The following is a 19,604-nucleotide window of genomic DNA, read 5'->3' as shown; positions in this document are numbered from 1 at the left end:
TCTTTTAAATACTATAAATAAAACTAGAAAATGCTTAAGAATTAACCAGCAGCAACGCGTCCCCGTCCCTTATACATCATCATCGATTGTGGTCCTTTGATAACGTGAATCATCATATCCCAGCACATTTTGGCTGGCAAAAGACTGAAGAAGAAGATTAATAATTATTAAAATCATTTTCATTGATTCATTATAACTAAACTGAACTATGCTAACTGTGAACCATCATCATAAGAATGAATTTCAAATTAGTTTCACTTACCATTTCAATGGTAACAATAAGCGAATGCTGTTTGGCATTGTGCAGTTGACTTCGTTCTTTTGAACCGACAATGTAATTTGATCAGCAACATATTTGGTGGTGAGCATTGGGAATAATCTTGGTTTAACACCAGCAAACATTCCCGATGCGATATAGTACGGACAGACCAATGTCATGTGAATATCGTCATATCCATGTGTTTTGAGTTCGGTGAACAATGCTTCGTGGAATCCGACGCAAGCGAATTTCGTTGCCGAATAATCAGTACATCCATAAGTACCCAGTAGTCCAGCAACTGAAGCTACGGTGACGATGTGACCGCGATTCGATTCCATCATTTCGGGTAAAAAGGCTTTTGTCGTCTAAAAATGAAACAAAAGTCTGACGTTAGCAATTTTCCAGTTAAAAGTATCTATTTTTAAACAACAAATCTGTTGTTGTTTACATATATCAAAAATGTCATTCGTTACCCAGTAATGTGATAAGATATTGACGTTATAGGTGTTTTCAATGACTTTTTCGGGTAAATCCCATAGCGGTTTGCAACAAACAATACCAGCGTTATTGATCAAAATGTCAACACCCCCAAATTTCTCCTTCAACGTTTTGGCTGCTTCGAAAACATTTTCCCGTTTTGATATGTCAACGACGTATCCTTTGCACGAGATGCCCTCAGCTTCAAGTTCTTCGATTGTCTTGTTGATCGCTATAATAGGTAAAATAAAATTCATTGAGGTTTGGCATACAATAAAAAAACATTTCTAACTCCGAAGAAATGTCATTCATATGAATTCTGCAGAAAAACAAAAATAGAAGAGGTCGTTGTCTATGCAAATTTATGCAAAATAGAACGAGTTTTCAGCGATTTCTAAGACATGACTCGCACTTTTATCTCTCTTACGATTTACGCAAGGAAAACAAATTCAACACTGTTCGAACAGGAAACTGTGTATCGAAAGTGATGTAATAAACAAATAAATTCTCCGATGGGCATGCGTCAGTGGTAAAACGTTTGTTTCACCGCTTGCTTTTTAGCACCGATTCTGTGAGTTGTCGCTGTATGGCTGGGCCGCCGTATTTATGCTTGAAAGTCACATGCATGTGTTACACTCAAATGTTTCTTTCTCTGCTTCTTCGCTGGTTTCGTGTCATTTTTAACGAAACTATGTAAAAATATTATATTATTGAGCATTCGGTCAGTAGTAAGATGATCGATGATGCTGTTGATGGAATATTTATCTTGTCGAAATCAAAACATTTATTTGTTCGGTGCTATGCAAACAATTCTCTCATTCGAACTGAATACTCAATGCGATGAATGAATTACGCACTTGAATATTCAATGGGTTTTGTAACTGAATCAATATCAATCAGTCGATAATGCGTATGAGTCAAACAATGTCCAACCAATCTGTTAATCAATATTCTTTGACAGAAGTTCAAACGTGCTAAACATTTTCGTCAGTGAATTTCGATGGCAAACAAAATGTCTGAATGCATTGAAATAAAAATCGAGCAATAACAAATTCAATGAAACTCTGCTGGCCAGCAGAGGAGGAAAAACGGCAAAATCTTTGTTAATATATTCCAACGAAACCATATTTCTTCAAGAAAAATCGTGTCAAGCAAACAAGATTACACGAAATGTACACTGGATGTTATGTTAATTAACGAAATTTAAATGTATAACTTCGAAACGATGCATATGCAAGTTATGAGTACTTTCGGTTTCGATTGAGAACTGGAAGAGATGATGACAGTGTGTGCGTGTCGTCTTCCGACATCGACATCGAGTAGCGTACAAATACGCATTGGAAATACAAACAAATTATGTAAAATTCACTTTTTTTTTAAATGAATGCATTAATCTTTCTACCACATTTTGTCCACATTTGAAACGCACAAACGATTTTGGTGAAAATTTCACAAAAAAAAATCATGTCGTTGAAACGATGTGATGGCCAAATGAGGTTTCGTATATGTTGAGGCAAAATTTTAAATTCCCAAAGAAAATTTATTCAAAATTTATGCTATTGGCACGTGACCATCGTAGAGGTATCAATTTTGGGTATTTTGGAAATAAATGTATATTTATTGGAGAAAGAGACAAAAAGAAGATCCAATAAAATTCGCATACATAATTCATTCGTCGATGAATAGCAATCACAAGCATTGAAACTTTTTACACACAAAATATTTTGATATTTACATAGCTTCGGTCAAAGCGCCAGCAACGACTTATGATTAGTTTCTAATATCTTTTTTGGAGGGAAAAAGACTATCGAAACAATTGTTTCTTTGCCCAAATTTCATTATAATGACATAGAGATGGAAATATCGGTGCACAAGCCTTGAGACATGCTCTTCATCTCAGGGACGTTCTTTTCTAATGTTGTGATATCATGGTACGTTAAAAATAAACATTTTGATACTTTTACTATTGACAATCGGTTTCAAGAACGAGCAATGGGCGCGACTTATGACGTCCGATTTGGAAGTTGCCATTTTTATATTACAAATCAGCTATTAATATTATTTTAACGATCACCGACCTTTCCACGCAGTTTTTGAGTTGAGAGAAACCAAATTAACATTTTCTTTTCGTTTGGTCGTTTTCTATTGACTCGAGTTGATTAGCAAAAGGGCATTCGTCATTGTGAATGATACGTCGTTTTGTATCATCATCTATGTTCAGTTATGTGGTGTATGTTGTCCTAGACTGCTCCAAAAATAAAAAGTTGTTCCTCATCCCAATTCCCCAGCCAGTTTCGAAAAATATACCTCGAAAAAATAGGTTTGGCGCAAAGAACGCATATGGGTACCATTTAAAATCAGGACGCAAGCCCCATATCAATTTTTTCATGACAGCGATTTCGGAAGCCATTTACATCGCAACATTTCGACTGATTCCATTATTCCAGCCAACTTTTGCCAAAAACTGATGATGAGGTTTTGTTTGGCTCGTCAATATCTATAACTTTTACCGAGAGGTCAGCCCTTGAAACAGCATTCTGGGCTAGTTACAGTGTAAAATGACCAACAAATAGCAATTTTTCTGCATTTTTGACATTTTTTGCTCTACGAATCACCCAGGTGGTGGACTTTTGTTCAGTTTTAGACTTGTATCGTGTAGCCAGAACCTATACAAACATTTTGGTACTTTCCAGATTGCGATTTGGATGGAATTTGGTGCCAATTGATTCACACATAAATGAGAAATTTCGGACAAAAATTATCAAATCACGACTATGGGCTTCGATTTTACAGATGAAAGCAAACGATTTCTACCTACGCTGTCTTTGATACTAATTATAGAATGGTCCTTTACGAACATTTTGGGTGCCTACATGATCAAGTCGAGATATGTTTTTACCTATTTCTAACCTCATATTCGATTACAACTCTAAAAAAATCGACTTTTGTTCAGAAAATTTCTCAAATATACTCTTTCAGGATTGGTGTCTTGCTGAAAAGTTAATTTTTGACAAAAATAATGGGAGTAGAGCAAAAAATGTCAAAAATGCAGAAAAATTGCTATTTTTTGGTCATTTTACACTGTAACTAGCCCAGAATGCTGTTTCAAGGGCTGACCTCTCGGTAAAAGTTATAGATATTGACGAGCCAAAAAAAAAACCTCATCATCAGTTTTTGGCAAAAGTTGGCTGGAATAATGGAATCGGTCGAAATGTTGCGATGTAAATGGCTTCCGAAATCGCTGTCATGAAAAAATTGATATGGGGCTTGCGTCCTGATTTTATATGGTACCCATATGCGTTCTTTGCGCTAAACCTATTTTTTCGAGGTATATTTTTCGAAAATGACCGGGGAATTGGGATGAGGAATAACTTTTTATTTTTGGAGCAGTCTAATGTTGTCCAAATGTGAGTTAAGCGCAAGCACGAGCGTAGGTAATTAAAAATAACGGCAGATTATATAAAAACTTAACGCGTCAAAGCAAAAGAAAACAGTAACACTTTCGGAGCGTGTCGAAGCAGTGTATTCATCGCATTGTATATTGTTGCTGTTTTGATTCATTTTAGTTGCGTTTAATTGCGATCCATTGACTGCTGTGAATCAACTCAATGCGACGGCGCATATTGATGGGAAAATTTCCGCAATTCGTTCAAATTGGATATTGATTTGATATCACCGTGTTCGCGCTCGTGTGCGTCCATTTGATTGTATAACGCCAAATGAAATTGCTTACAGTGTGCGAGGGGTATAGCAATCGAAAGGTAAACGAACTTGATGAACACTTTTTTGTGTATGAAACCAGTTGCTGCTTGACTCATTTCATACGATAAAACAGGATATGATGATTTTTAGAGAGATTAGATTCACTCACCGTCGTTGTTCACATCCCAAATGACGACTTTTGCTCTTAGTTTACAAAAATTTCGAGCCAAATGTGCTCCAACACCGCCGCCACCACCAGTGATCAATACAACTTGCCCGGAAACGTCCTATGATACGAAAAAAAGCAAAAAATCATATAACAACAATTATAAAAGTCATTATTTTTTATAAAAGTATTCGTTGCTCGCTTGTTACAGCCCAGTGAAATGCAGCCAATGGATTAATTCCAATGAAAACACATATTTTGATCGTAATTAGTTTTAGTAAACAATATAATTGCTTGGGATTAGCTTACGTTTGGCTGATACCAATATACCTGCTACGAGTTTAGAAACTCTATGCCATTTGGATACGTACTTTACACAATTTTGATATTCAATTTACACAATTGCGTTGAACAATAAAAATCAGCAAAGCAGGTCGTCGTAGTCGCAGCCACACCACACTGCGTAAAAGTTAAGCATAAAATTTGTGTGCGAAATTTTCCAAACTCATAACAGAATTGCACAAAGAAAAAAAAATAGCGCCAACCACAATCCAGATACGCAAATAGGGGCCAATGTGCAATGGCATATAAACGCACTATTTTTCTCGCTCATTGTTCGAAGAGGTCAACAAATCTGCGGTAACATTTTTATTCAAATAAGCTAACACATTGCCCATTATGATCTATTGTCGATTTGTATGTTGACTACAATGATGTTGCGATATTTTTTTCCTCTCTGCTCCGATGTTTTGCTTTTTTTTCGATTTCAATATAGACCCCACAGTCCGAAGCCACCAGCAAAAATGGTTATTTCTTTTTAAACCGCAAATATTTCGAGTGTAAACATAAAATGTGAAATAACATAAATCAAACAGTACACTACGGAATGAGATTTCTGTCATTAAATATGGACGGTGTATGTGATCGTTGTTATGGAGACAAAGCGAGAGATGTTATCAAACTATCGGTTTCAACGAATGTGCACATGTGCTTCTGCATTTCGTCTCATCTTACGCTTCTAAATAACACACAGCCGTATTGAAAATAAGTAGCAATCGTTACACGTTTGCTTTGCTCACTGTTGCTGCTCGTTGCCATTTCTTTGAATAGCACATTCGACTTTGTATAGGCGTGCACAGCAAGAGAGAGAGAGCAAGAGAAAGAAGTAGCTATCGCCGCAATGAAAAAGAAAAAAATAATGAAAACAATCCAGTCATTTATAGAAAGTTTTTGTTTCTATTCGATTTGCTTGTTGGAGGTTTTATTTATTACATTTTTTCCCGCTGCATGCATTCACCGTACAATGTACATAAATGTGGAATTCAATGGTTAATCAAAGCATTGTATGCTGTGCTGTGCGGTGCGAGTCTCAAATAAGTTTCATCATGCAAAGCAAAAAAAAAATGCGCGCTGCAAATTCTCTATGAAAATGGAAAAACCGATTGTAGCTCACTGCGAAAGTGGTTTGAAATGCCAACCGTGTGGCGAATCGAAGCGAAAATGCCCGTTAAATTTGACGGAGGGGTCAAAAAGCCAAAATATCAGTCGTCTTAGGAGATTTTTCATTGTTCGAGTTAACAACAAAATTAGAAAACAGATTGTCTTCAATGGAATGGTGCAATTTATGGACCAACAAAACATTGCACAAATAATGGCATTCAATAACATCGAACAAAAGCAACAACATCAATATCAACAACGAGAAACTAATTTAAATTTTCCCTTTCAAACCGATAATTATTTAATTATCTGTGCGACAGAGAGAAGAAAGCGTACATACGCTGTGCGACCGAACGTCTATTGTTGGATTTCAACAGATTTTACTTTTCGTCTGGAGCATTGACGATGACATCGACATCGTTGTCGTCTTGCCTAACATTCGCACTAGTTTGCGAAACATGGTTCTTATACTTTTCAAATGCGATTTAAACACTTTATACTAATAACCACTAATTGATTGTTAATTTAATATTCAAACATCACAACGTCGCACTTTTTTTTGTCAACACACATCCACATAAATGATTGAAAAGTATGTCGGCCTATGCGGTTTTAACACTTACCTTCAATTTACGATAACGGTTTGGTAAAACGGTGAGAATAAGAGTTTCCAATAGGAAATAAAGTGATCGAGCCGTGAATATGAGGAAATCCATAAAGAAGTGAAAAAATTCAGATAACGGATTGCCGTACATGGTCGATGTTTCTTCGGATGTCATCTTATATATTTTCTTGTTAAAAATTTTTTTTTCCGCAAAATATACTTTTCAACGATTAAAATGAAGAAATAAAAACAAATAAATAATTTCTTTTTTAAAGAAAGTCGAAAATTTGTAGGAAAACAAAATTCACAGGGAAAAGAAAGAGTTGATTAGGAGTCTCAGTTGAACTGTTCAAATCGACATTATCAACGCGACTGCTGAGCTCAAGACAATATCAAACGCCTCGACTGTGTGCGAAAAATTGAAAACTACGATAGCTTCTTTGTACCACTCTCGTGATGTGTAGCATGCGGACGCAAACAAAGCGAAGCATATTCGCGTTAGTGAAAAAATTTACATAGAAATACGAAAGACGAGCGCGTGCGCGCGAACAAAGCGTGCATGCGTTTGATCGGCTCGAACGAGGTCCAAAACAAAACTATGGAATGGTAAGCAATACCTCATTGATTGGTTTGCGGGCGTCGAATACTATGAGCACTACTCCATGTGTGTACAAACAATTGCGACGGCGGCGGCGACGGTGGCGACGGTGGCGACGGTGGCGACGACGACGACGACGACGACGACGACGTACAATATTATTATATCACTCGGAAAGGGCCCGGTTATTAACAACGCCTTTAATCACTGTGTTTCATTTTATTTTGACAGCAAATAGTACACTCCATGCAATCATACAATGCACAATGCGCTCGAATGAATCAGTTCATAAGAGAATGCAGGTTTTTTTTTCTTCGTTTGTTTGTCATTGCAATATTTGAAGTACGCTCGATTGCAAAACGAACACATGAAAGTTGAGAAGGTTTCATTTTGACGTGACAGTGTCCACTGGACACACAAATTTTGTTGTCTCGTACATTTTACCTGATTTGATAGGCTTCATTGTTGCATCACAAATGTGCACTCAAGTGTTGGGGTTTTAAACTCTGAATTTGGGCAATAATAATCATGTAAATTCAAGTTTCTCCGTATGTGATTATCACTATTTTTATAAGGCATCGATCATTTCACAATTTGTTTGAACTTATATAAATTCACTTGTTTGCATATTCAAATCCAATAGGCAGCTTAAAAAATGAAATAAAAATCCAGAAACATCATATTTTCAATTTTTTTTCAATTTTTTTTCATTATTGCAATTCTCTCAACTGTAACTAAACAAAATTTGGCGCATTAAATCTATAGCAATGTATCGTCGACTCGAGGTGACTCGGTTATGCTGTCATCGTCAATCATTGTGTCAACTGGTTTGGGCCTATTCTGAATTGCATCACTGATTCCATTCTCCCAAAACGCTCTAGTTCTCTGCAGATTTGTTGTCATTCGTTTAACACTGTAATCTAGCCGCTGTTGGTAATCCTCAAACTGCAATAGGTGTCAATTGTTATATGTAACACATGCCATTTGTTTTGTGTGATTTATTTGCTTTTCTCAAGACTTTGCACCAGTTTTACATAATACATCACCTTCAGTGCTTGGAATATAAAAAAACTTATCTATTTGACTTACATCGTTAATTTGGGGATCACTGCGAAAACGAAGAATTGGTCGACTGAGGGAAAAGCTGCTCGTTACATCTGTGAACTGAGCGCTACGGTAAATATTAAAGTAAATGTTGACAATGTTGCTGTTTATGAAAATATTCATACGAAAAAATCGACAAAAAATCCGTTCATCATTGAACTCACTTGGGCAAATAGCAATTGAAGTCTTGCAATTTTTCTTTCAGAATGAATATATCTCGAAGCATCTCATGATTTTTTGCAATAAGTGCATTTCGATCGTCTAACAAAGTACTAAATACAAAATCACATTAATGCAAATGCAAACAATGAAAAATCTTAAAATTGCCGTTAAAGTTTCACTTTGGCATCTGCACCTGATGTGTTCCGATTGCATTGCGATTTTTTTATTTATCAATTCTTCACGCCTTTGTTGTTCATGTTGCCATTCATTAGCCGTTTTTAGTGTATGCTCTGCCTTCCCTTTGATTTCCTTCAGATCGCTGAAAGCGAATTAAATAAACAACAACAGTAATAATGTTTATTTTTCATCTCTATCTTCTGATTTCATCTAAAACTTACTTAAAATCCGAAAGCAACAGATCGTATGAATTTTGTAGTTTTGTCAAGTTTACTTCGGTCGATTTTATATTTGCAGCCTTTTCGGCGATTTCTTCCAACAGTTGGTCGTGCGCTTTTTTCAAATCGACAAACTTATGCTGATATATCTGATGATGAGTCGAATTGATATGGTGATTTGATTTGGAATGTGAATGTTTTCGATTGGATTTTAATTCAACAAAACGTTCGTTAATGGATTTTTGGTGATGAAACATTTATTTTCATCCGAACCTACCGAAAGACGATGAACACTTTCATTGGAGATCTTAAGATTATGTTGTGCATCTTTGAGGAGATCGGTTAGTGATTTGATTTCCTGAGATAAAACGTCTTCGCGTCTTTGCGATTCTGTCAAGTGCTCCTTGAGCTCAACAACCTGGAACATTCATTTCGATAAATGAACAAAAACGTTTGAATATGATCTATGGTTCATACATTATCCGTCAGTGTATTATTTTCCCGACTCAATTGTTGGCTCTTGTCTGTAAACATCTTCAGTTGTTCTTCGCATTTGACTAGTGATTTTGACGTAGAATCTGTCGTTTTGCGTTCCGTTGCCAACTGCAGTGACATATGGCTAGCTGTCTCTTGGTCGTTTTTGATTTCCGAAACCAATTTGGTCATTTCAATTGACATTCTGTTGGAAATGTTTCAAGGTCATATCAACCTTGTTTATGCTTCAAAACTAAAATCAAACACTTGACCAAAGCGAAAGTCGGTAATTACCTCGAGTTTTCACCGTGAAGCTGGCAGATTTGTTCAGTCTTTTCATTGAGTTCGTCATTTAGTTGCGTATTGATCAAGGTCGCATCTTTCAGCTTTGCGTTTAACCGTTGAATTTCGTCATGTTGCTTTGCGAACCGTACTACGTGTTCCCCGTTTTGGCGTTTCAGATCATTTAGCTGAATCCAATATATTTGTGAAAAAGCTGAAATTCATTCCAAAACCGTATGTAATTACCTGTTTCAGTTGGTCATTACTTGTTGATAATGATGACTCTTTCAATCGCCTTGACTCTTTTCGACACACATCGACCTCAGCTGTTAAATTCGTATTCAGTAGCTTTTCCTGTTCGACCAGTTTTTCTAATCGCACAACTTTCTGATTTAGACTGTCATTCTACGTTGAAAGAAATATTGGTAATCAACAATATAAATGCAAAATTCACAAGTCAATAAAATCTAGATTAAACACCTTAAAGTTCATGCTGATTTCATTACGTTTGATTAGCATCTCTTTTTCTCTAACTTCTTGTTGCAGGTGATGTATTTGTGCGACGAGCTCTTTTAACGTAGACCGAGGTGTTTCTTCCCCTTCAGACTTATTGGCTTCTGCGTCTGGCGCCTTCATCATTTTTATGGCGGCAAATAAACAATAAAGCAATGAAAAATTGAATTAAGACTGGTTTGAAATTTAAAAAAAAATCAGAATGGATTGAACTCCATTGAATTAATTCAAAGAAGGAAAAATGAAAAATTTGATTTGAATAAAAGCGATTAAACCCATACTCACCTCCATTCGTCGATTTAAATCCATAATATTCCTTTGCAATTCACTCAATTTCTTTTTGTAGCAGATTTCTTGAATTTTCATTCGTTTCGCATAATCGTTTTCCATGCGATTCAATTTCTCCTGAATGCCATTCACAACTGGCGGTTGCACGACGTTTGTCGTGCCATTTGACAACGAATCTTCGTCATAATCGTATGACTTGAATGCCAACTCTTCCAGTAAATCATTTTCATATTGAAATGTTATCTAAATTTCAGCGACGAAAAAAGAATAAACGAAATGAATTCATTTTGCATGAGCTGAACAATAGTAATAAGTGCACCAGTCATGGTGGATCAAAGATTCGAAACGCTGATTATTCGCTAATAAATTGCATTTATAAATTTTTCGGATGACACTGGTTTCGAAATGACAAATTGGTTTAGCAAATGAACAACTTCGTGTCGGGTTCGTATATATGCTATCATTCAATTTCTGGTGACACTTTTTATCCTTTCCGTCGGAAAATTTCCACTGTTTATCCCCTTCACAAGAATGCACTAAATATTTAAGTAGTTTTTAACTTTTTCAACTTGAAATTCCGTCATTTTGCCATTTTGGATTTATACAAATTTATATTTTATTCGCCGAAACAGAGACAATTTTTCCACAAATACTTCTGATCGATTCAATAGTGAACTGTTTACTATTTGGCCCAAACAATTTTTTGCATAAACAAAGTGATGGTTTGACAATCAAGCGATTTGATATCGATGGCGTGAATGCCAGGCGAATTTTCATATTGGTAGACGATTTGTTGCATGTCTCACTACACGGCCGCATGCGGGCAAATCGAGTTTGTTTTCATTCCGAACAAATCAGACGATAGCAATCGGAAGACACACAGCAACGCAACGCGAACCAAAAAAAAAATCAACCCTTTTGAAAATGCAATTCCATTTCGAATTTTGATCAAATTTATTTGTTTCCATAAATAAAGAGAAATATGAATTATTGACTCGTCCAGACGTGCACACACACACATAACTGAGTCTCGATTATGTGCAATAAATGGCGCGGCGTGATTGAAATGGATGATTGCAAAATATTCAGACAAATGCAATAGCACGCATCAATTTGGCGAACGTTTTTATTCATTTTATTTATTTATCGAGAATTCAACGAAGTTAATATGTGTATGAATGTTGGAGGTTTTTTTGTTCGTTTGTTGTGGGTTGCATGCAATTTGTCCTTCTAGTTTGCCGTCAATTCTTCCATTATTTATTAATCAATCGAAAGTTTTCAATTACCCTCAAACTTGTATATTGTTCCAATTTTATTTGTATACACTCGCTTATTTTGAAAAAGAAATGCCACAAAGTGCTCTCGATGCGCTGTACTGAAGCCACGAAATCAGGTCAATTTCAAATTGGATAGAAATATTTCAAATATTTAGCGTGTGCTCGACTCCAGAGCAACCAACAAATACATTCTGTGAGTGTGTGTCGGTTTTCGGTTGTTTCTACTGTCAATTCTGATATTCGCATGCAACAACAAAATCGACCGATAAACCTGATTGATTCGGGCTTCATTGGTGCTGAACATTTTAGCAATCGTCGAATGATTATTACATGCCAGCCATTTGTTGTGACGTGCCAAAGCATCATAAAAACGGAAATTTATTTCATTCGCCTGGCAAATCTAGTGTCATTCACACATTGCAATCGCTGTTTGAATCAAATCATAAAAGAAATCGAAGTCGTTCCACTTTGAAATTGTGTATACAATGCGGTGTACTGAAGATGTAAAAATATCGACGAAGACGTGAATAGTGGCATTCAATTGTTTTTATGCGCTTCGAATAAAATGCGCTCTTAGTGACACCAATAACGATTCAATATTTCCATTCTGTCCATTCCAAGTTCGTTGGCGTTACTTATTTGCAATTTCAACGTGCATTTCTTTCAATTTTTTTCACCGTTAATTACTTTCCAATCAATGTATACGTACCGTTATAAAGTGTCGATACGAATCATTCAATGTGACGTAATCGGTTTCGACATCAATAATTCTTTCACGCAGCGACAAAATTTCGTCGCGAAGCAACGTTATCACCTTATTCAGTTTCAGGTTCTACAATTTGTAAATCGAAAAATTGATTTGACAAAATCCGAAATTAAACAAAACAAAAGTGACATGTACTTCTTGAAATGATGTTTGTAAATTTTCGCTTATGATATCTGCGGAGGTTTCTCTCGTTTCTCTCGGGTACCGATGACATGAGCAGTTCGAAGCGGAGCTACTGACGTTGTTGCTGCAAGTTGATGCGGTGGCCGGTGGCGATGATGAATGTACATTGAGGAAATTTGTCTGAAAAGTGGTGCCAATTATTGCAATTACTGCAACTTATCTCCAGTGCGCAATCAGACTCACACAAAATTGGCATCTAGGTAAATTGAGGTTAATTCAAACGCTGTTATTCTCTCACGATTAATTTTAATTATTGTTAGAAAAATTCCGTTGCTTGTCTTTTATTGTAGGAAACATGTCTTTATTAATAACAATCAAAAAATTCGTTTTTTTCTTTCAAATTTTGCATGCAAAACAAAAATCACAAAGTAATTATTTAAACCAAGTCCATTTCGGACCACGACTCGATGAAGCTGAATTGGAGCCTGTTGCCGCCGTAGCTTGGACATTGTTCGTTGTTTGACTATTACTTGATTGTGCAGTGACTCTAGCGCGAATACTTTTTGTCGATCCATTCAGTTGCTTCGTATTGGCTCGCAGGTGATCTTCCAGTGCCGTGCGCAAAAACGCAATCGTTGTTAATTGGTGCTTAAACTGTGAGCAATGTTTATTTTTTTTAATGTATTAAGAAAGTGCATTTAAAGCAAAACAATCGCTTAGTGAAATGGATTATTAAGACCAACAAACAGAAGTGGGTTATTAAGTAACAGCATGCATTTCATAGAAGGAGAAGGAGGAAGGTAGAATAGTTCGGAATTCGGGGGGATGTTAACATACGTTTGAGTCTAGCTTTCGATTTTCTTCCATCAATTTTTGGATATTTTGCTGCTTTTCCTGAGATTCAGCGACTTGCTGCAGAAAGAAAAATGAACTCACTTTCAATCAATGCACGAGTCCCATGTAATTGGTATAAGTTTGCTGCTACCGAAACAAATTGCTCAATTACACGTGGTTTAGCGAGGGGAATCAAAGCGAATATTTTAAATTGATATAAAATTGCTTTCGATTTCAAATACGTTATCAGCATTAATTAAGAACGAAATTTGCTGAAAATGTTTCAATTTCAATCCACTTTTCATATAATCACTCACCGTTTTGAGAATGTCTTGATGTTCTTCGAGTCGCTTGATGGTGTCGGAATGTGTTTTCAGATGATCTTCCAAATGTTCGATCTAGAGGCAAAAAAACGGTATTTTTTCAGTAAAATTTCACAGTTTATCAATCGTTATAGAAAATCTCACGGTTTGTCGATAATTTTCGCACTGTTTTTCAAACATAGACACTCGTTTATTTGCATCACTTAGATCTCCTTTGGACTGTTTCAGTTGATCCTTGGCTTCGTGGTAGTCCTTTTCTTTAATTTTCAGCAGAGCATTTGCTGAGGCCAATTCCGATTTGAGTGTTGTGATCAGATTGGCTAAATGTGTTTTATCAGCGATGGCCGTTGAAAAATCTTCCACTGAAGCACTTTCCGCCGTTGATTTAACTGTTTTTCCGACCTGTGTGTAACCCATGTTAATCTGCTTTACTCATATATGTATATATTCGTTTCACAATTGACTTTTGACTATTTTCTTTCTTTTTTTTTTTGAACTTTGAATTTGCTCTTATTTACTAATTAGGTGCGTGTTTATTTTCACAAGATATTGTTTTCCGTGTGCGTGGCGTTTTTTTTAAGTAAACACACATCGTTTAAGCACTTCCTTCTGCAGTAATTGCAGTTGTTACTCTACGACCGGTGTTTGTTTTTGTTCTCTCTCACTCTCTATCCCCATGGCATTAAAACCAAAATGAGAATAATTCACGCACAACAATTCGGAGCAAAGCGTAAACGCATCCGAATCGGTCGCAATCCAAATATAAACTAACCGCATTTAGTCGCGTTTCTGGTGCGAATGGGAAAATGCCGTATATTTTTAGTCAACTTCAGTATGGTTCTTTTTTGTTTCATTTGGATTTCGACCGTTCGGTGTGTTCTGAAATGAATGTGTGTTTTTTTTTCTGGTACAAGATTGCAGTTCATCGAAAGGCGCCCAATCATTCGCTCTTCACATCATCTATCGTTGGCTATTCCTGCGATGAGTCAATCATTTGCTATTCCCATCGTATATGATGTTTCTTTTTCATTTTCCAAATTACGTGATCACAAACATGAAAGGAATTTGTTTCGGCATTAAGAAGAACACTTGAGTTAATCGACTTTTCGCGTGTAAGCACTTGTGATTTCCGTGAAAATTTCTATTGGTTGTAATGGATCGAGCAAAATATTATGATTGCAAATGAAATTTATTTGTGGAGTAACCTCTTTTTGAGGGGCAAATGAAGAATTCGTTTCATTTCACCGTTTTGACGGTATTTATTTTTGGAGGCAGTTATTCAAATATGCAACCAAAACAAACGGCACTATTTTGTATTTCAACACATTTCGACTGCAGGCCGACAGTGGAGGAGAGAGTGAGAGTGAGATTGCTTAAAAACCTCAAAGCATATTTTCGAAATGAATATGCCAAGAAAAGGCGATCATTTTTAGATGAGTCTATGATGTTTGTTTGGGCTCGTTTGTGCCACTCGTAATTTGATGTTCATTATAATAAATAGACACTGTTCAGTGCCGAGCATAATTCACGGTAAAACGAGCAAAACATGACTCGAGAACGGCTGAGAAATGAAAATATACTGAAATGACACACTAAACTGCATTCCGAATCATTTTGAAAAATGAAATGTGCGTGTGCGTGTGAGAGAATCACATTGACGAGTGGCATATTGAAAAGTAAACGCTATGATTCTGTCGAAAGGCACATTTTTATCCATCTATTTTCGTCGTACATTTGCCGCTTGCTCTCATTTTCCCAGCCTTTTTGTGGAATTCCGAGATGTACTGCACCAATTTTGTATGGAAATCGCCCAGAACCACATGGCGGTCTGATTGATTTATTGCACTTAATTATAACACAATCAAAAGTGTTGTTCGTGCCATATCTGGCCAAATGAAAATGTTTCATTGGACACTAACGTGCAATTAGAATGAATTCAACAAATCGATTGCAACACATTTCATTTTCTGACAACGGAACAAACTGCACACTAATTGGTAAATTGAGATGAGCTTCATTTCATTCGACATCTCCGGCCGTTATGCCGGTGTTACATATACCTGAAAATCACTACCGTTGTTCGATTTAGCGTTTATTGACTTCACTGATTCCAGCTGTTGTTGTAGAGATGCATAGGCCTTGGATATTTTGTCGTAACTTGATTCCTGTCGGCATGCAAATAATCGTAAAAATCAATTTAATTTTTTTGGTTTAGAAACACTGGTACTTTCTCCTCTGCGATAATTCGCTTTAGAAACGCAAAATCGATGAGAAAATAAAATGTAGTAATTATGGGCACCGGCCATTGTCACAACGACCCACCTTTTTATCAAGCTCAGCGTTCAATAGCTCAATTTCCGCCTGTTGCGATTCAATTTTTCTAGCGTACTCATGACTCATTTCAAACGATTGGCACATCGCATCGTCGGTTTGGTTTTCTTTTTCTTGGTAGAATTCGTTGTAACAGTCGCAGTATTTCGATGATTCGGGGCTTATGTCGCGAGACACCGTTCGAATCAAATCGACTACTTTGTCAATTGAATCGAGTTTCGTCTTTCCCAAGTTGTGCGGACACTAGAAATCAATAGAGTGAAACCCATAAAAAATCAAAGCATCGTAAATGATTGAAAAATTGGCGAGACCATGAAAAATAAATGTGAAAACAATGCCAACAAATAATGTGATAAATTCAAAAGTATATCCATGAAATTGCGACATAATAAAGAGATTAACCCTTGAATAGCCTCGTCGTTGTTGTCGCAGTTCTTTGATGATTTCGTCTTTAAATTGAATGTGGGTATCTTTCTGCTTGAGCTGTTGTTCCATGTCGTTAATTTCATTTTTCAATTTCACAATCGTGTCGTGCCGTTCGGCCACCTCAAAAACGAGAACACGTGCTTCGAGTGCCGCCTAACAGTCGAAAAAAAGAAGAAATCGAAACCAATCATTGTGAGAGTACAATCGTTGATGATTTGTATATTTACCTCTTCAAGTCCTTCTTTTTGTAGCTCTAAATGTGTGATTTGTCGCTTCAGATCGGCATTCTCGGCGATTAGTTTTTGCTATAAACAAGGTTTAAATTTCCGTGAATTGAATTAGAATGTAAACTGGTACTGTCAATATGATGTTATATACATATGTGACACTGTGTGAGTTAAGACGTACGTTTTGTTCCGAAATCTCTTCGTTTTCGATGGGTGAGGAGGATGGAGCCAATGTTGCGGTCTGTTGAGCCGGTTCGTATTTATTGACGTCAAAATCAATTAACTTCATCGAATCGTAATTATCATGCGTTGCCTTTGTTTCTGAATTTAAATTTATTTTGTCGATAATTTCCATGAGCTCTTCATTGTAATCCATTAGCGTTTGCACCCATTCATAGTAAATTGGAAACTTTTTCAACTACAAACACAAAACAATGGACGATTTAGAAAAAAATACGAACTAAACACATACACAGACACTTAATCGCATGCCACTACACACTACCGTTTTCGCAACGCCAGCTGGTTCGGTCAGTTGCGGCACATCATCGCTTTCGTGCGTCGTTCCACCAACGTCATGATCCAATGCTGTATCGTTGTCAATAGACAATATTTTGTTTATTTGTGATCGATTGAATTCTTTGAGCGATTTGATGACGTTGAAATCGCTTCGTTGTTGTTGCTGCTGCTGCTGTTGCTGCGACGATGTGGTGGTCGTCACTTGTTCACTGTTTTTACTTCGATTCATCGCGGTGTGCTTCTATTCGTGTTCTTCGTTGCTTTCAACTGCTAAAAAACTGATGATCGGAACTGTTGTTTTTTCATGACGCAAACGCACAACTGATTATCGCTTATCAATCTTTATCGCATAGCACGCAAACGACGGAACACCGACACAAAATATGAAAGTGTATAAGCAACGCAAATGTTGGCTTCATCCAAATTTTAATAGAGGCCAACGATATGGATCGTAAAGCGTTTTAGATAAAAGGTTATAATCGAATCAAATGAAATTGAAGCTATTCGCGCACGAACCGATCACGAAACGAGCCTTTTTTCCATTTATTTTCCGTCGTATTCAAATAATGTGATAACAATAACTTTTGTACTGTCAGCGTGTAATTAGAAGTTATTACGATATTGCTTGTTGTTGCTATTGTCTTTGTGTGAACTACGCTGATTTGTCGACAATTTACGGCCAGAATACCAAACTAACTTGGAATAACTTTGCACAGCACTATGAAAATCGGTACTTTTTGCAAAGCCTCTTTGATTACACAGTCCGAAAATACTTATTCTTACACCGAAACCTACAAAACCAAATACACTCGCTTCTGCTTCGAACAACCAAATGAATTATATTGCATTTATTGCCGTTGGCCAGAAAGTATAACGAACATTTATCGAAAAACTCGTTGGATTTTTTCAATTAGTTTGCCCACAAAAAAAACGTGGTTTGAATACTTTCTCGAGCGCAGAATTTGGATCGTTGTCTGAAACACTTATGACAACAGTGAAACCCAATGAATCGATGCGATTGTATTGCAACTGAATGAAAACATCAACGAATAATAAATCGCATTCGAATCGAACTCAGAATAACAGAACACCGAGTGAAATAATAATAAAAGAAAACAACACAGAAAAGAAAATCGCGTCTAGCCCAACTGGTGTGCTGTATGCATTGAAGCAACGCGCTTTCGAGCCCAATGCTCAGCCAATAATCGTGAATATACACTTTGAATGGCAAAGCAGAACCCGAAAAAAACGAAAACAAATAAACGCACGCTCATACCCTCCCTCTCCCGCGCACTTCAACGCAAATATATATGTATAATAATATACAGTAAAACCTGTCAATAACGGAATCCCGTGAGGGAATTTTTTTTCCACTATTGACAAGAATTCCAGTATTCACAGGATCCGTTATTCAGAGGTTTTTGAGTCGACTCAAACAAGATTTTCCATTATTGAGGGTAAAAAGAAACAAAACATACATTTTTATTGGTATTCAATTATGGGTCAAACAAAAACCTTCCGAAATATCACAAAAATCGTCCGAAAACATACAAAAATCGTTTTTCCCAAAAAACGTCCTAAAAATGAAGAAAAAATCCAAAAAACTACCGAAATTCTCCTAAAAATCGTCCGAAATTCTCCCAAAAATTGTCCGAAATTCTACCGAAAATCTTCCGAAATTTTACTGAAATCGTCCGAAAAATGACCAAATTCATTTTTCATGAAGAAATCAATAATGAACAATTATTATTCAATGAATTTAATCAATGATATTTTTGTGTAACATTTTAACTAAGTAAAGTTTTTCGTAAATTTCTTTCGTAAAACTTCACTGACAATTTCATTGAATGATACTCATTTGTGAACGTGACTAAGGCTTATCAATCCGAGGTAAGATCTCAATGATTTTATTTTAAATGTATTTTAGTCTCCTAATCAGCGCTGAAGCCAGAAAAATGACTCAAAATGGGAAGGTAAATGATACTCATTTTTTACACTATCAATTTGGCAGCGATGAATTCTGCATTTCATGAAACGACACAATGATTACCAAACTTAATGTAAATGCACTGATCTAGTGAATATGTTTTTACTGGGAGCGTCAAAAATTTGTTTGCTTGAATAAATAAGCAATGATTTTGGCAGACAAAAGTTAAAAATAATACTGATATGAATGTAATGGAAATTTTACTGCACAATTTTTATGATGATCAGTGGTTTTGATAAAGGAAAAAATTAGTTTTATATGAAAAAGAGATGAATAAAAGACGAAAAAAATTTCGTCGAGAAATTTTTTTCCACTATTCGGAGTTTC

The 19,604-nt window shown here is 36.2% G+C and overlaps 2 protein-coding genes across 3 annotated transcripts; both read right to left on the bottom strand.

Annotated features, from left to right (window-relative positions):
* Window positions 1-8: 8 nt before the first annotated feature.
* LOC129568602 (short-chain dehydrogenase/reductase family 16C member 6) lies at window positions 9-7,031 on the bottom strand. The gene is made up of 5 exons (XM_055446684.1): window positions 6,668-7,031; window positions 4,608-4,725; window positions 733-968; window positions 263-624; window positions 9-144 (listed from the first exon to the last, which is right to left on the bottom strand). The coding sequence occupies exons 1-5, from the start codon at window positions 6,821-6,823 to the stop codon at window positions 42-44; spliced, it is 975 nt and encodes a 324-aa protein (XP_055302659.1). The 5' UTR covers window positions 6,824-7,031; the 3' UTR covers window positions 9-41.
* A 750-nt stretch (window positions 7,032-7,781) lies between these two features.
* On the bottom strand, window positions 7,782-18,580 carry LOC129568714 (uncharacterized). Of its 2 annotated transcripts, none has more exons than XM_055446959.1 (22): window positions 17,277-18,580; window positions 16,953-17,189; window positions 16,772-16,849; window positions 16,521-16,697; window positions 16,110-16,361; window positions 15,848-15,952; window positions 13,932-14,210; window positions 13,782-13,862; window positions 13,468-13,542; window positions 12,643-12,810; window positions 12,451-12,573; window positions 10,462-10,707; window positions 10,144-10,293; window positions 9,910-10,068; window positions 9,676-9,851; window positions 9,385-9,586; window positions 9,185-9,325; window positions 8,911-9,056; window positions 8,706-8,831; window positions 8,515-8,622; window positions 8,336-8,417; window positions 7,782-8,191 (listed from the first exon to the last, which is right to left on the bottom strand). In XM_055446959.1, exons 1-22 carry the CDS (start codon window positions 17,517-17,519, stop codon window positions 8,006-8,008), a joined length of 3,540 nt encoding a protein of 1,179 aa, XP_055302934.1. In that variant the 5' UTR covers window positions 17,520-18,580; the 3' UTR covers window positions 7,782-8,005. The 2 variants fall into 2 exon arrangements, with proteins under 2 accessions (XP_055302934.1, XP_055302935.1); XM_055446960.1 differs by having other exon boundaries at window positions 13,932-14,189; window positions 17,277-18,566.
* Between the last annotated feature and the right edge of the window lie 1,024 nt (window positions 18,581-19,604).

This window comes from Sitodiplosis mosellana, unplaced genomic scaffold, assembly GCF_009176505.1.
Source record: "Sitodiplosis mosellana isolate CC-2019 unplaced genomic scaffold, AAFC_SMos_1.0 Smas_scaffold_21, whole genome shotgun sequence".
Taxonomy (NCBI): Eukaryota; Metazoa; Arthropoda; class Insecta; order Diptera; family Cecidomyiidae; genus Sitodiplosis; species Sitodiplosis mosellana.
Note: the sequence above shows the minus strand (reverse complement) of the source record. Positions and strands in the feature narration are given on the sequence as shown.

What these genes read in the sequence shown, in the direction of transcription:
- LOC129568714 (XM_055446959.1), bottom strand. Translation starts at nt 17,519, where the DNA reads ATGAATCGAAGTAAAAACAGTGAACAAGTGACGACCACCACATCGTCG. An exon ending in ATCAAGACATTCTCAAAACG is followed by an intron (nt 13,543 to 13,781) that starts GTGAGTGATTAT and finishes TTCTTTCTGCAG; the next exon opens with CAAGTCGCTGAATCTCAGGA. An exon ending in CGTATCGACACTTTATAACG is followed by an intron (nt 10,708 to 12,450) that starts GTACGTATACAT and finishes GCTGAAATTTAG; the next exon opens with ATAACATTTCAATATGAAAA.
- LOC129568602 (XM_055446684.1), bottom strand. Translation starts at nt 6,823, where the DNA reads ATGACATCCGAAGAAACATCGACCATGTACGGCAATCCGTTATCTGAA. An exon ending in ACCGTTATCGTAAATTGAAG is followed by an intron (nt 4,726 to 6,667) that starts GTAAGTGTTAAA and finishes TTCGTATCATAG; the next exon opens with GACGTTTCCGGGCAAGTTGT. An exon ending in ATATCTTATCACATTACTGG is followed by an intron (nt 625 to 732) that starts GTAACGAATGAC and finishes TTTCATTTTTAG; the next exon opens with ACGACAAAAGCCTTTTTACC.